Source organism: Galleria mellonella, unplaced genomic scaffold (assembly GCF_026898425.1).
Source record: "Galleria mellonella isolate WM207_F2 unplaced genomic scaffold, CSIRO_AGI_GalMel_v1 utg36, whole genome shotgun sequence".
NCBI lineage: Eukaryota > Metazoa > Arthropoda > Insecta > Lepidoptera > Pyralidae > Galleria > Galleria mellonella.
The window spans coordinates 3,940,264-3,958,219 of NW_026442086.1; the positions used below are offsets into that span (position 1 = coordinate 3,940,264).

At 30.2% G+C, this 17,956-nt stretch overlaps 1 protein-coding gene across 3 annotated transcripts; it reads left to right on the forward strand.

Moving 5' to 3' along the window:
• The first annotated feature begins 643 nt into the window (after nt 1-643).
• On the forward strand, nt 644-17,697 carry LOC113520546 (transmembrane protein 120 homolog). Of its 3 annotated transcripts, XM_031910135.2 has the most exons (9): nt 644-865; nt 1,266-1,384; nt 3,120-3,293; nt 4,024-4,116; nt 9,842-10,059; nt 10,422-10,645; nt 11,112-11,201; nt 14,706-14,858; nt 17,443-17,697. In XM_031910135.2, exons 1-9 carry the CDS (start codon nt 803-805, stop codon nt 17,485-17,487), a joined length of 1,179 nt encoding a protein of 392 aa, XP_031765995.1. In that variant the 5' UTR covers nt 644-802; the 3' UTR covers nt 17,488-17,697. The 3 variants fall into 3 exon arrangements, with proteins under 3 accessions (XP_031765995.1, XP_026761711.2, XP_026761710.1); XM_026905910.3 differs by lacking the exon at nt 14,706-14,858; XM_026905909.3 differs by lacking the exon at nt 11,112-11,201 and having other exon boundaries at nt 646-865.
• The last annotated feature ends 259 nt before the right edge of the window (nt 17,698-17,956 follow it).

Genomic DNA, 17,956 nt, shown 5'->3' on the forward strand with positions numbered 1-17,956 from the left:
TACTGCTGCTGGAAGTTGATTCCAAAGAGTGGTTGTGCGTGGAAGAAAGTGCTTTGAAAAACGCACGGTGGAGTACCGCCACTCGTCCACTGTGCAATTCATTTGATTATTTTAATGATTATCAAATCATCCAACTATTCATCTCGTTCTTCGTAATTAATAATTATTGATGTACGAATCAATATATATATAAGTCGACACGATAGTTTGGAATATCTTTTTTTATTAATGAGTGTTGCCAATTTATATTTAGTGAAAATTACCAATTTTTGATAGTCATAAAACACAGACTTAAGGTAATGATGTAGTAATAATGTACACGGAACGAACGTGCTAATAGTAGATACAGAGAAAGAACCTTATTTTCGTTACTCTGATTGATTACTAATTAATAAAATATTATACAGAAATTAGTATATTACAATTTAGTAGGCGAATTATAAAAATAGTAATTACTAATTATTCGAATAATAATAAACAAAATCATTTAGTTTTGCACACCGTTAGTTCAAGTCGACCGTAATATTATGACATTTGTCATTTTTTAAGTCATACTCTGTAAAAATAATACTGTCAATCTGTCAGTGTCAGATGATTATTGACGAAGTTGAAATGTCATCAATCAAACTCAATCAATCAAAGATTTTATTTTATTTTAGTAGAATTGCTTTTTGCTTTGTGGTTGGTCAGTTTTACTTTCGTGTAATTTATCAATCAGGTGTTGGCATGAAATAATAAATTTGCACAACTTTAATATTTTATGTGATTTTTATTTATTTATCGCTGTTGTAACAAATTAAAAATGGATGTGGAGGAATGCCTTAAGGAATGGGAGGATTTAATTGCGGACTACAAACATCTTGAGGTACCTACATTAATGGTTTCACTTAATAATCATAGTTCAACATTTTCATGGCGATTTGTATTACATCCATGATAAAAACTTATTAACGATAATTTTTTACTGGTACATACGACCTAGTAACGTAGCATTACCATATTATTCCAATGTCATTCGAACCGGTATAAGAGTAATGACGGAAGCCGGAGGTTTGAAATCTTTATACTAAAATCTACATATTTACTATACATATTACATTAAAATTAGAAATATTTAAATGAATGATTATAGTGTAAAAATATAGAATATTTGAAGTTTATCTTATTATGTTAAAAAATTCTCCATTTGTTTTAAGAATTTTTTCAATATCTACTGAAAAACCGTCCCTTAGTGTACCCAGTAACCAGAGTTTGTTGTGTTCCAGGCTACAAATAAGGAGTATATAACAAAACTTGAGGAAGTGGGAGAATTACAGTCCAAATGCATGAAAGAGCTGGACCACCAGCGGTATCGCATGTCTCTTATCACTAGTGCATTGAAAAGGTCAGATCTATCATCTTGTTGCATTTTATTATGATTACTCACATGCAATAAGAATTACTTAGTATCTATGAAATCAATATCGATAGAATCCTATTAAATGAGTTCGCTTTTTATTTAAGAAATTAAAAATTAATTTCTGTGAAACAAGATAAAAAATGTTAGGAATCCAATTCTAATACAAAACATCTAGCTGTTATGTATTGATATCTTGGTTTACCCATATCAATGATTTGCAGAGTGATTTTTATGTTAGTTATTTTTATTCTTATATTTCCCTGTAGATTTCATAGCATGTTGCCTTCTTTATTCAACAAGGATTCAGATGGGCCATATTGCTATTTTGCTGGAGAATGAAGTAAATAATAATGTTTATTTATAACATGATTTTAAAAATTCTGTGATTTACATAAAAATTTCATGTTATATCTGTGTTATAATAAAAATAAAAGTTACTATTGGGGTGTTATTTTCAATGTCTTTAGGCTGTATTTCATACAATTATCTATCATTATATTATTATTGTCATTTTGTAAATAATAGAAAAAATTGTAAGAAGAGAAAGAAAAGTGACTTGAAAGTACTTTATTATATTATTGAGTTATATTATTAGTATTGCCATAATTATAAATGTAATGTTTATTTAATAGTATATTGACAGTGTTACATATAGTTCATTAGAATACAACACAATATAAACATGGTGGTATGCACACCATTTACAGATGTAATAATAATAATAATATAAGCCTTTATTCAGACATAACATGTCTTTTTTTTTGTAAAAAAATATTATTTCTATTTAAAAAGGCACTATATACTTTAAGATGTATCTGCATATAGTCAGAAGCTTAGCTTGCACTCTAGGGTGTGTGACCTACCCAGACTCCCTGCCCTTAGATATGCCTGAGGCTATAATAAATTTGAAACTATGTATGAAATCAGATAAATATTGTACACATGTTTGTTGATAATATCTGATAAAACTACCCAAATATAAATACTGTAATATAGATAATTTGATAACAGATTCAAATTTTTATGGCGAGTGTAACTTAATCATGCTTAATAAATTATAAGTACAGGGGTCTTATTTGGGAATTTGGATAATCTTATCATCCCTCTTATGTTAAGTGTAATGATAAAATATGCAAATAAAAAAATATACAAGTACTTTTATTAACTAGTTAGGAGTATTTTTTTTTAGGTATATCTATTTGAAACTGCTTGTTATTCTTCTATATCTTTTATGTACTTATTTGATTTTATGTGAAATAGATTTATATGGTCATGAGTGTGTTAAAAATGTAGGCAAATCGAATTAATGTCCAAAGTTTTCATAAACATTACAGTACATACCAGTGTAGTAATTGCCTTCATTTTTAGGATTAAAATAATTTGTATAATCCTCACTCGTGAATATTATAAATATAAAAATGAGTTTGCTTGTATTTCCTCTTGGTGCATTAACAGCTCAATCAGTCGTCATGCAATTTGTCATACACAGTATTTGAGACAGAGATGTACATAGGCTACTTTTTATCCTGGTCAATAATTATATCTTGGTCACACTGATGAAGTCACATGTAAAAAACTTTCATCCTCAGAAAGAAAAAATCAACACACGAATATTTGACCTCAATATGTATTTGCTAATATTAAGTACATATAATAATTTATTTTTATTTCACAATTTCCTGGATATGTAAAATTAAATTTATTAATGTTATATTATTAGATTAGAAAAGAAAGGCATCACAAAAGATGAGCGTCTGGAGAATCTGGAAAAGGAGATTATGAAGAGGAAAGCAATGCTGCATGAGATAAAAGCAACATTACCAAAACAGAATAGTCTTTATTTACGTATCATTCTCGGAAATGTAAATGTGTCTATTTTAAATAAAAATGACAAGTAAGTTTTCAAGACAGTACTGTACTCTACTTGTAATCTGTTTTTCTTTATACTTGTTAAATATTTTATGAATTATTACACATTAAGAAAAGTGTTTGGTACAAAAGGCGGACTTAATGCATAATTTATAGCATTCTTTTCCAGTTGACTTTTGGAATAACAAATGTAATTATTGCGGTAAACAGTATTAAAGATTGTTGTAGGTGAATGGTTACAAATATATATATTGACGCACAAATTAATATATATGAGGGAGAACTACTGGACATATTCTTAATTTTTAAATAACAAAAAAGTCAAAGAAAAGTAGTGTTTTGCAACTCAGAGTTGTGCTCTCTTGAGTGGAGTCCTAAAGTGTTTTAATGTATTAAATTTGGGAATTTGAATTGCAAATAGATAATGACATGTGTAATAGATTGATATGGTTCTAGTTCGATCAGGCTAATTAAGAAAGATCTCGAATCTGAATGTTCTGATTTATGATCAATGTTTTCATTATCATTATAAACATGCTAATTCTAAAATATGTAACAATTTTCGGCTTTTTAACATTTGTTATGCTTAAAAATTTACGGAAAATGATAATTGTCTCCTATAGACATAAACATATTTATACCATCTATATTATAATATATTTTTAATGTCAATAATCCCAAATGACTAATTTGCATTGCTTATGTCATGTAGCAAAATGTTTGTACAATTCACTAAATTTTTTTTTTGTTTTCAGGTTTAAATATAAAGATGAATATGAAAAATTCAAGCTAATTCTTAGTGCGATAGCTTTTGTTCTAGCTGTTACTAATTTGTACATAGATTTCAGGTAAGATTTATTCAAATATCATACTAATATATTTTTCTCGAAAATTTTATATTTAAAATGCAGTGTATGTTTCTATTATGTCGCTATGGGAAAAATTAACTATTTGCCGCTATTTTGTAATAAATGACGATGTTAACTCAAAATGAACTCATATTATCGGTTTGGGGTTTTGCCCCGCGAGCATACCCCTAGTTCAAGCCCTGTTCAAATGTATACAACGTAATAAAATATAAATTAAAAATTGTGTACCACAAAAAAAAATACTGAATCAGTATGATTGTGATAAAACCAGATATTTTGATCTAAAAACTGAACTACTAAGCCGATTTTGATAACATTTCTACGGGACCAATCTGTAAGTATGTCCTTTGAGATTTGATAAAACAATTTTCCAAATCGATTTAGAGTTGAAGGAGTTATGTGGTAACAAAAAAAAAATACAACCAAATTAAGAATCTTTTTTTTTTTAAGTCGGTTGAAAATAGATTTCCTTTTATTTAAAATTGTCTAGTCATTCTGAAAACGGAGTCTTTGATAGTTATTATGAGCGCGTTACAAATTGCGCCATAACAATCTTTTTTATGTACTTCGTATATTTAGTGAACAAACTTGATACATATGTATGTAAATAAAAAGAAAACGCACAAAATAAAAAGAAAAATCGTTACGAAATTTTGGTTAGAAAAATTGCGGTTTGTAAAATTTCTAAGTCTTATGTAATGTTGATATATTTTATTATGCAGGATCTAGAAATATCTTATCTCAATATTTATGAACTTTAAATACTTTTGGATACAGTTTCAATTTATCATTATTATATTTATTTCTAAAAATGTACCTGAGTATTTATCTAATAAACCTGCCAGCTGTGATCTTGATTCGATTAGATTAAGACGTGTAATATTAGAATAATCTTTATTTAAATAAACGTGTTTACAATTTATGGTTTATAAGAGACAGGAATTAACGTGATCCTTTAGGTAAACTATGCTAAAAGTTAATATATACTTTTTTTTTAATAATACTAAGTCTATTTATTGCTATTTACATTTTACAAGTACAGTACAATCATTACTTAGTAGTGCTTGTTTACATTTATTAAATAATCATTTTTTCTACGAAATGTTATTCTTTATCTAACGAAAAATTTGCCAGTTACTTATCAGTCTGTTAAAATATTGCGCGGCACTCCCCATCAATTCTGTTTTGGCTGTGCGGGTAGTATAAGAAGGAAGGCACTGGATCTGATTCTGAAGTGTCATTTGTCGAATCTTGTCTCTTAGCCTAATATTTTACTATATTTATTTTGCAAAATTTCTGGTTTATGGACCCGTCATAAATTAAATTTATAATAATTTTGACTTAACTTAAAAAAAAAAAATTGTTCATATAGGTCCTTACAATAAAGATTTTACTGTGACAACAAATTGAAATTTTAATTTTATAAAAGGTTATAAGAGTAATGACGCCTTCAAAATTGCCCACACTGTCTGCCTACCCACACACGATACTGTGAAATGATAATATGCTGTTTAAAATCTATGTATTATAGTTAAAGTATATTTAAAAAAAATACAGTCATTAGTTGTTGTAATCTTGACCAATTACGACATTAAACTGTCATTGCGTTCAACAATATTTTACATAATGACCTGACCTATTACGTTGCAGCCAATTTGGACTGGACATTTTAGTGAGTAAAACTAATTTAAGCTGCTTGAATAAATCATACCTAGGTACATCAATATATTATAATGACATGTTATAATTATCATAGTATCTCTACATTTACAATGTTTAATTTGGTCCAAGTAGGAGTTAATGCTTTGCATCAATAACACCAAGGCTATTGTACTTTTATAATCCCTTAATACATTCAATGCATATCTTATCGTGTTGTAAAAATGTGTAATGAAAATAAAATTTATAAAATCTATTATTTTACATTTTATATCGTGTTATAGCCATGCAAATTTAAGCAGGGTTTACTGTGGGAACAGTTGGTTCAATTTCTTTGTCTGATACCCACTTAAGTATCTATACATTTATTTATTTACTTATTACACACAATACATATACAAACGCGAGTACATTGGACTCTGCACTAGGTGAACTTGTATCACGAGAGTCCATAAAGGGTTTACTAAGAACATTTAGATGTCATTAAATATACAAATATGTACGTACCTATTGATACTAAGGGGTTATTGCTACTAATGGTAACTAGTCCCATCGCTAGCAATATACCTTGTTAGGTCGACCTCCAGTGGACTTTCAGGCGGTTCCCCCTGGAAACCATGGTGTTGAATTTCAGTTGTATTCATCACGTGTGCTAACTGACTTGCTTTCATTCTCACTTATCATCTCTCGCTGGTGTCTCGACAGCGTATATCGTTAGCGCCGACGGGGCTACCATTCCATTATCATCCATTAAAAAAAATCTACTCATAATAGTACTGTATAGACGTAAATATTGTGTACATAAATTATTATAGAAGTTTCATAAATTTCGCATTTGTATTTGAAAACAAATAACACGTGCGTCCATCTTTTATTGTTTGACGGTTAAAGTACAATACCAGTATTATTGTACAGTAATGAATGACAAATACTACTTAGTAAGAATGCGGATTGAAATAGTATGTTGTAGGAATGATAATTATTACTTGGCATTTGAGCATATTATGCATTTGTTATAGGTATATTAAGAAAAAAATGCCTTTAGATAAGGCGAAATGTGTAGATCTATTATATTTAAGACCATTATTATAACCACATTTCTAGCAAATAAATAAATTATTATTATTTTTATTATTATTATTATTAAAAAAAATATTTCAATTATGTAATGCAATATGCACATTTTAACTGTTCGCTACCTGTGTATAATTTAAGATAAACTTTATCTTCAAATTCAAAAAGGTAGATTTAGTCCTTATGGTATACTTTCTAAAGAACATATGTATTATTCTCCAAAACCTAACTGCGAATGCCAATCTACCTGCCAAGCATGCCAACTACTAGCAAAACCCCCCCAAGGGGGAGCCTTACGTTCAACAGTAAACAGTTAAGACTGATATGATGTAATGTATTGTTATTACGATATATACAAAATAGTACATAAATGTGTACTTATCTTTGTTGAGAATTACATTCTATTGCTTGAATAAGTTTTATCGGAAGAATTACAATAGATCATAAGTCAATTTAATGTTAATATGCCTAATCTTACGTAATCTTATGTTCAAGTATCAAGGACGCTATTTACCTTTTATCATGTGACTCATATATTTACTATTTAACAATATTTCCTCTTTACCTTTGAATTTTTGGTGATATAATTTTGATTAATTTCAAAACAGGCGTAGTTTTCAACTTTTTTTATATATCGTTATTTTGTCTCATATCCATTGTATCAGTGGAACAAAATTTTAAAATGTAATTAAAATATTTTTAATCAGAATAATTGACAAACTAATTATAATATATATTAAATCTTTAAAGCATTTATTTACCACTCTATTAAATACATAGAAAATTATTTTCTACTTATTATCGCCAGTATTAATCAATAACAAACATTTGTGCTTATGACGTTAGACAGAGATTAAGGATTTATTTACGTCCAGCACACGCATAGTAACGCCATATTAAATATGCACAAATAAAAGGAAAATGAATTGACGGCATTAGTAATGTATGGTTATCTGTACCTACACATCTATTAATTGGCGCCTATTATTGTTTGTATAGATTTTTTTTATCTCTTCAGGGTCTTTGAACTTATGATAAAATTATAGAAACATTAACAAATAGTACGGTTATAATATTAAATGTGTATAGATTTGCATTTTGCATCTAATTTTATATTAGAAAATGGAAGGGTTTCAAGAGTAGTCAAGGTCACTGCAGATATCGCTTTAATTAAATAATAATATGATTATATAAACGAGATGATAACATGCGAGCGGCTTATACACAGGTCGTTCCAATATGTGACCTTGCGTGACCATTTTTGCCCTTGCTAACCACAAAATGTACTGTCACATTCTTACCATGTATAAGTATACTTATAATACATGATATAGAATTGTTGTACAAGTGTATGTATATACGATTATATATGTACAATTCCAAATATAAATAATGGTTACTAATATTAAAGTGATCACGAAAAAAAGATACCAACCTATTAAAATTTATCTATCATTCAATAATAGTCGGTATTTTCAAACAAATATATAATTTTACTGTTAGGTTTATGTTTAGTTTAACAATTTGGTGAGCTAAATACAAAACCACTTTTTTAAATAATACTATTTTTATCGACTTTTTATAAAAAGAAGTTTTCAATTGGATTGTATTATTTTAGTAAGTTACAAGGTGTTTTCGCAAATTGTAACTGATATTTAGTGAATGTGCTTACATAAACGATAAATAATTATTTACTTGTGTCAAATCTGTCAAAATTCTTAGCTGATGTAATTCCTTTTTTATATTCCTATTATAAAAAATAATATAGTTGGTTAGGCTATTGAGAGAGGATGAATGAAAGAAGAATTACGAAAGATATTTATCGAGCACGAACGAATGGAGATGTCGGTAGGGGCCGCCGTACACGGACGTAGATATATTTACCAAAAAGTCGACGTACTGAATAACAGCCAAATTAAAAGTACCTATACGAGGTTTGTCCGGAAAGTACGTATAAAAGTTTTTTAAAAATTTTATTTTACAATTATTCAGGTAAATCAATTTTATCCCCTTCAAAGTACTCCCCCTGTGACATAATGCACTTGTGCCAACGCCGTTTCCACTGTGAGAAGGCTCCTTGAAAGTCCTCTGGTTGTAGGTTTCTCAGCTGCCCCGTCGTAGCTTTTTTTATCTCATTTATGTCCCCCAAATGCCGCCCCCGAAGTACCAATTTGGTTTTTGGGAACAAGAAGAAGTCACACGGGGCCAAATCCGGCGAATAGGGGGGTGTTCGGTCACCGTAATGGAATTTTTACTCAAAAACTCACGGACAACAAGAGAGGTGTGGGCAGGGGCATTGTCGTGGTGAAGAATCCAACGCCCCTCTCGCGCCAATTCTGGACGAACTCGTGCCACACGAGCTTTGAGGCGTCTGAGCACATCGACGTAGAATTTTCCATCAACTGTCTGGCCTGGAGGGACGAATTCTTGATGGACAATCCCCCGAACATCGAAAAAAACAATCAACATTGTCTTGACCTTTTTAGCCACTTGTGGACGGTTGGTTCCTTCACAGCATCATCCCCATAAACTGTTCTGAGATCGGCAAAAATTTCACGGCCATTCTTGCCGAGTTTCGAGAGAAACTTGATTACGACGCGCTGCTCTTCAACGGAAGCGGGCTCCATGCCGACGGGGTTTCGTAAAGAGGTAACTTCACAGATGGCGTGACAAGCCAGTTCGCACCGCACGGCGGTCAGACCAGAACTGAAGCATTGTTAGGGACATAAGGAAGGGGTCCTGCGCTTACCTGGCCTCCCCACTCCTCTTTCTCGCATTCCAGAACACTTTTATACGAACTTTCCGGACAGACCTCGTAAAGGGCAAGCGTGTATGCAAGATTGTTAAATGTAGAGAAAACGAATGAGGTCTGTTTGAATCGAATCATTATTTCTACCTACCCCAATGGGAGATAGGCGTGACAGATATGTATGTAAATATGTAAAAAATATTTTCCTTGTAATAATTCCAGGCCATTACAATTGATATTGATATTCTTGCTGGTATGGTACTACTGCACGTTAACAATCCGGGAGAGCATACTTAAGGTCAACGGCTCAAGGATTAAGGGCTGGTGGAGGCTCCACCACTTCATCTCCACTGTCGTTGCTGGTATCTTGTTGATTTGGCCCCAAAATGAGCCTTGGGAAGAATTTAAACATACATTCCTGTGGTTTATTGCGTATATCAGTAAGTGTTTCTTTATTATTATTAAATAAATTTTTGACATATTAAAAGTATATTATTATTTATACTCCGTTTAAATTTATTTATAGTACTTTTTAATCTTATTATTTTTCTGTCACTTCTTAACCAGACAATTTTAATTATTAAATATGGAAAGCCATACTAAGTACCTGGAAGAGATATTTAGTGATAAGCCCCTCATTGTTGCCTCTTTATATTGATTTTATGTAATAATATTTTTGTAATCAATTTTCTTTTCTCTCTCCCTTCAAAGAAAGATATAATCTGTATCTTTCTTTGAAGGGAGCAAAGAGAAAAAATTTAGTTGTCATTTATTTATTCATTCATTTTAAATTGCTTCACAGGTGTAGTCCAATACATGCAATTCAGGTACCAAAGTGGTGTCCTATACAGACTAAAAGCTCTGGGGGCACGGCATAATATGGATATTACAATCGAAGGCTTCCACTCGTGGATGTGGCGCGGCCTCTCTTATCTAATGCCTTTTCTGTTTGGGGGATACTTGTTCCAACTATATATTGCTTACACGTTATACCACATTAGCTATCATCCTGAAGCAACTTGGCAGGTATGTAATATATAGTATTATCTTTAATCAATGTTTTTTGTACACCTTCAGTATAGATGAGTGTACTATTTCAATTATTAAAAAAAAACATATTTCTATTATTATAAATGTGTGAGTTTGGTTCTTTAGATATTTGTTAATCAAGTACACTTAAACAACTGAACGGATATGAATAATTTGGTACATAGATAGATCATGTCCTAAATTAGGACATGGAATAGTTTTTATCCTATTCCACACAAGTAAAGCCGCGGAATAAATATAGTAAATGTAATCTTATCTATATATTGGATTAACAAATAGGCCACTGTTTGTCCTTATTCAATACAGTGGTATTATAATATTTGGGTGGTGGTAAACAATTACACGTAATTTTCGAGACTGGCAATTTTTTTCCATGGTTATTTAAAAGTGTATCCTATTGTCCATTTATAAAGCACATTTCCCTGTAACAAACCGACAACAGGTGGCAGCTTTAAGTATGTCATTCCTGCTCCTGGGAGTCGGGAATACGGCGACTATGTTAATGGTGATACCGCAGAAGTTCAGCGAGCAGGTACAGTCGTGAAGCGGACGCGCGGCGAAAACGTATTGAACACGCACGCATTTGTACGAGTGTTGTAGAACAATTGCAAATAGTCGAAAGTATTGTTCCAAGAAGAGTTTCTTTTTCGTTTATTAATGATTTATTGCAATTATATCGTAGTTGTACAATTATGGTATATATTTATTTTTTTATTAAATTTCAAGTTATCTGTTTTATTTACGCAATAAATAAAATACATGAATGAATCTGAATGTTAAAAGAATCTCTTATTGGAGTAAAAAAATTAGTAGAAAACGAACTTTAGAAATATTCGTAGTAAGTTTATACGTATGTGGACCAACTTCGTTCTGTTTAGAATGTAGTGAATGTTAGATATTGCAATGTTAAAGCCATTTGCACACTATGCGATATTTGAGCGACACAAATATTTATTTATAACAATCGAACATATAACCTTCTCTCTTTTTTTAAGTCGGTTAGATACTGTTTTTTTTTTCTTCCTATAGATTGTAAACTATACCTTTAAATAGTCCATGTCAAATTTATAGTTTTGTCGCTCCGGACAAAAATAATATTTATTCGCCTCTTTTAACGTTTACTCGTTGCTATCTCTCTTTTATTTTTTAGCCAATTTTAGCCAAGTATTTGCCCAGTGTGCTCCCACTTATTTTGGGCCCCGGTAAAAACAGTGCGCTAAATGACTTGAAAGCAGTCACTCTTACTGAAAGCCGCTTTGGTGTTTGTAGTCGAATTTTCTTCGACTACAAACACCAATTACCTTAACAGCTGTTTCAGATGAAAGTGTATGTTGTTGCAAGCATTTATATATCGCATAATGAGTAACTAGCTGAATTGTGTAAGGGTCATATGTAGAAATGTTATTGTAGTATTTATTGTTGCATATTAAAATATTCCTGTCCTATAAATCTATATACATATATCTATAATTCTTAATGTACTTTTTTTTAACTGATTACAAAGTTAACTATAAAAATATTTTTTACGTAATTGTGAATGTCAATTTATTTAATTCTAATGTATAATATAAACTAATCTATTATATTTTGTATATCAGCACGTAGGTACATAATTTTTTTTTCTGCCCATAACATTTAATATAAAACGAAGTACCTTAAACAAATTTTTAGTAAGTTTAGGTACGCAGCAGTTTTTGCGAAACAGACATATTGTAGTATTTGACAGATGGCAAAAGATCTGATTTTAATATTGTTATACATAATCTCTAAATAAATGACGGAATGGTAACGAATTATCAGAAATTTGTGCCAAAATGTATTGTTTATTTTTGTGTGTTAATGGTTGTTTTTGCATGTATGAATTAATTTATTTATATGCATGTTCTGTGAGTGGTAGACAAAATTGGCCTTTTTATTTATGGTGTTTTTGTTTATTTTTAAATAGCACAAAAAATGACGTTAATTAGCGGCATGGAGCGGTGCCATTTTTGATATCTTACAATAATGTTCTGTTATTTGACATTAACGTATGGAAATATAAGTGCCTCCAATCAAACTGTTTACTCCTTTCCATCCAAAGGTTGCCTGGAAGAGATCGCTTTTAGCGATAAGGCCGCCCATTGTTTTCTCACTATGATTATTTCTTGTAATTGTTTATATCTAGAATAAGTTTACTGTTGTAATCTTTTGGAGGAAACAATAAAGAGTATTTATCTATCTATCTATCTATCCTTACATATGTGGCTGTCAATATTCACGAATTGTCGATAAAGAACTCATGAGCAGGTTTCTCTAAAACAATAAATAATGCAATGCACTCGGTATTGTATTATTTTTTGTTTCATATCAGCCGTTAACTGTCCACTGCTGAATATAAGCCACCATCTTGCGAGGTTTTGCCAGTAGTTGCCACGCTTGGCAGGTGGATTAACAATCACAGTTAGGCTTTGGAGACGTTTTAAGAGGGACGCTGCTGCTTAGCTCTCGCCCTCCCTTAATCGCCTCTTACGTCACCCACAGGAAAGGAAAGGGGGCCTATTATGCTTTTTATTTAAGTAAATTTAATTATAAAGATTCTTGACTAGTTTAACCGTTATACGACAAATTCACGCGCCATGCCGCTAGTTTTATTTATGGGAAGAAATGTACAAACTAGAGTTGATTTTGATGCAACAGTCGATATGCATTACAAGTTATAATACATTTGCCAGTATAATGGCTTCGCCCAAGATTACTTCATTTATATGTTAATTTAGCTTTTTTTTTTTTTAAATATTACTGTGCATTTAAATATTTGTATACAGAAACTAGGACCAATAAAAATTTTAATATTTTTTTAAATGTTAAAAATATAAACACGCATTTTAATATATTGAAATCTAATAATTTTCATACATATTATTTTTATTTTTCAAATATTTGTAAATTCCACCTGTCTAGGTTCAATATTTTCTCAATGGCATATATCTTTATTATTACGTACCTACAAAACAATTACAATTTTCGAATATCATTATTATTATTTAGAAATAATTAGCAAATTTACAATGTAACCGCCGCATTCTAATCTCTTCTCTTTTGAGTAATGGCAGAGCTAGTCATATTTTGTATACATAATTAATTGACTAATTTATTGTATGAATAGTTCGTGTAAATGTCACATATTGAATTGCATTGGATATTATTATAATTTTTAAAATATTACTCACGGTAGAACTATTTTTAATTGTATCTAGAAATATAATTGAGGAAGTCCAGTTGAGTTAGAATTAATTTTTTGAGTTATAAATATTTCATTGTGGATCCAACTAAAACAGTTCAAAGTTTTGTAAAAATTCAGCCAAAAGAAAAAACAAAATGCAAAACAACCGATTGTTTTTATTATTAAAAATGTTACGAAATTTTATTTTAATGTTTCGTTACTTCAATGATTAGATACATATATAATAAATACAACTTTTGGTAGGAATGAAGTAAATTTAATATAAGAATTATGATATAAAAGGGTTACTTATGTGTAACTAACTTTAACTTTTATTTTTCTAGTAAATATGTAAACAGGTAAAAAAATAGATTCTAAAAGTCAGAATATTCTTAATGACACGGATACACTGCGATCTTAGATAATTTTATAGTATGATTCTAGCATCTAAAGTATAGATTTAAGATACCAAATAGCCCTTCATGCAATCACAATAATTAATTGAGTCCAAAATACGAGTAAGGATAAATTTGAACATAAAAGAATTTTTATTATAAAGAATTAACATTAGAAGGAAGAAAGCGTTCGATCGACTATAAAAATAGTTGGTTAAAGCATACTTTTGTTGGCTATATTGTATATTTTTGTTAACGAAGACTAATGCTGAAAATGATATAACATTGTGATTTAGATTGTACTTAACATGCTTTTTATGACATATTTTTTTTTTTATTTTATACAAATAATGCCTGTCTCTAATAATGATGTAATAAATTTGTTTTTCAGTTGCACATGTTTTTTGAATTATTTATTTATTTTTGCGACGTTTGGCAGGTGTCTTACTTGGCTGCTTTGTTTCTTACGTTGTACTCTTGCAACATGTACACAATATTGCGGACTCTGCGCAAGAAAACACAAGGTGGACTCAAGCTGCGATACAAATTGCGTGCGATCGCTTACCGCCTGTCCAATGAACTCGCCGTATTGGTACGTGCCAGTTAGATCATATACATAAGGGTACGGAGTGGATGCGAGTAACATAAATGATTTTTGATAAAGAATATTTCCTATAAGGGTAAAGGTGACAAAACCAATCACTGAGGCCAACTTTGTATGATCCTAATAAATTTTTGTCTTTAAAAATTTTTATAAATCTAATAATTAAGCAAATAGTAATTATTTTACTTAGGAACTATTGACACGGTTAATATCTTCCATAGTTTTCTGTAATAGCAACTTATTATAAATTTTAAATAACAAAAACATTATGTTTTGTATTTTCAAATTATTAACTGTCACTCGTATTCACATGCTCCATTGCTATAAAAGCCCTCCTGTATTAATCAGTTAATTACATTAATTATGTCGTGTACTCATATATGCCTTCAGAGTACTAAACTTAGATACAATACCACATATTACATTATAGCTTGTTTTAGGACATACCTAATTAATCCGTTATTTTAGACACAATAAGTAAACAATGTCTGATTATTTCAGAGCGGGGATGGTTTATGTAGAGTTTAGCTATTTACGTAGGCCTTTATGTCCGTTTTTTGCAGTGTACGTGTCCGTATTGGAGCTAAGGGATATTTGTTTGTGAAATATTACGTAATATTTAATGTGGCTATGGATTTGATATGTGGAAATCAGCATTTATTGATAATTTTCATTGTAATAGCAAGTCCGTTAAGTGAAATGTTTAAAATAATCTAAAAAAAAAAAAACTCGTAAAGCTGTTGGCCCTATTCGGTAATCAGCAACTAAGTCACTACTTTCATACAAAAGAGGTACCATAATACACGATGATAATCAAATGAACCTATTAAATTTTTACAAGAAACGCAGACATCCGATTTAAGTATTTCTACTTTACTAATGCAAATAGATTTAGGGTATAGAGGAATAACACCCGAGTCCTCAGGAATGGCTATTCATGAGAGGTACCATGAGCGAAACAGTATACTCTGTTATGTCCATGGTACTTTTCATGTCTATAGGCGACGGTTACCACTCTCCATCTGGTGGGTCGTCCGCTTATTTGCCATTGTAAGTTGCATAAAACGCTATTTCAGTTTTATTATATTTGGTTGACATCCTTATAGCGTGGGATGAATTTAAATACTTCAAGTCATCCCTCAAACGATCCCCACATAATACACCCCTACCCTAACCTATATATATATATATATATATATATATATATATATGTTTATACGTCTTAGTCTCTATGCAGATAGGAAAGCCAAGTGAATATTTTTGAATTTGGGAAATTAGTTCATATATCTAGGTTTAAGCCCTTAAAACAGTACATGTCACTAAATCCACAACTATTTATGCATAACAACACAAACTTTTAAATTAATATACATAGCGTTTAAACATAGTTTCGAATAGTTTTGAATATATAATTTAGTAATGTACTATTTAAGTCTGTGTAATATTATTTAATTGACATACCTAGTTTTAAGTAAACGATACATTAGTACTAGAGTAATATATTTTTTTTTATTTGTAAGCATTTACCACAAAATCACAAATACGTAAATAATCTACAGAATTTAAGGTATTATATATCATATGCATATATTTTTGTATAAATATATTTTTTTTATATATTATACTTATATAATATATTGATACAACGTAATATGTTACCTCCCATATCTATATTATTTGTAAAAGTTAGCCGTGATTTTAACTTTCATTGGCCCTGAATATTTAAACTGAACATATAAAATTGTAATTTTAGAAGCAATTATTATAGTTAATAAGATGGAAGTGTGTGAATTTAAAAGGTAAATTTAAAAAGCAATTCCAATATGTGTGGTGTCGGTCACGGTAAGTAAAAATCTCGATGCATTCGGCTGAATATTCTTGTATATGTAGTTCTATATTGGCTAAATTACTATATATTACACGCTTTATTATACTATATTATCTTTGCTGCAATTTAAAATAACAAGATTTTTTACTTCAATAAATTATAGGAATTTGGCCAAAATTAATTTTATCATTTGCTATTGTTCGTAATGTGTCACTAGCTGTTTTGTACACGTAGGTACAATAAAGTGTGAGTGTGTTTAATGCATTTTATGTTTGTGTGTGTAATAAATATGGTTGTGGTATTTTAAAATGTAGTTGCTTAGGTGTTACAATTTAGTTTATAATTGCATGGTTAGTATTAGATTATGTACATATTGATACATGTGGTAGCATAGTATATATTTGGCAATAATGAACACCTATATTAGTTTATCTAGTTTTCAAAATATATCAAAAGGTCATTTTGAGAATAGGTATTCATTGTGCCCTAACTGCATTCATGGTATGTAAAATAAACTAGTAGTTATGTGGGTAAAAGCGCAGCATTTTCCTCTGGCAGATTTACCGGTTATATTAGTCTTCCTGAATGTCTATGTTCCTGATTATAAAGTTTAAAACAATTACTTATAGACACCTAACATTGCCTTGATGTGTTTTTTTTATTAATAAGAAGTGTTTACTCGCTTTCATACATTTCAATTTTATCATTTGTATAAATTGAAAAAGTATTTCTTATCGATTACAGGAGCAAAAATGGAGACAGAATAAAGTGGAAACAAAATCAGAATAGGAAACGTTACTCTGGTGTAACTAGCCTATACATATGTGATTATAATAATAATAATAATATCGGTGATTATTGAATGAATCAATAACATTATTCTTATTAATATTTTAATAATTAATGAACATACAATTTATATTTTCATATTTCATGGTGTTTAAAAAATATTTAATGGTGTTATTTTATCCTATGTAAATATAGTTATTTATTAATTGAGTAGTGTCCTCATTTTTTCCCCAAGTTCATCCTAAAAAATAACATGCATGCACATTTCACTTCTGCGATAGACACAGCACTAATATATATGGGCGCTATCCCGTTTGCGCTATCGGTATACGCTGGTAGGTCACCAGTGAGGGATGATAGGTGAGGATAAAAGCAAGTCAGTTATCATGACGAATTCCACTAGAATTATCCGCGATAGTTTCCAGTGGGAACCGTGTGGAGGTCGAACTGGTGGGTGTATTGCTAACAA

What these genes read in the sequence shown, in the direction of transcription:
- LOC113520546 (XM_031910135.2), top strand. Translation starts at nt 803, where the DNA reads ATGGATGTGGAGGAATGCCTTAAGGAATGGGAGGATTTAATTGCGGAC. An exon ending in CGGACTACAAACATCTTGAG is followed by an intron (nt 866 to 1,265) that starts GTACCTACATTA and finishes GTTGTGTTCCAG; the next exon opens with GCTACAAATAAGGAGTATAT. An exon ending in CCAATGAACTCGCCGTATTG is followed by an intron (nt 14,859 to 17,442) that starts GTACGTGCCAGT and finishes TATCGATTACAG; the next exon opens with GAGCAAAAATGGAGACAGAA.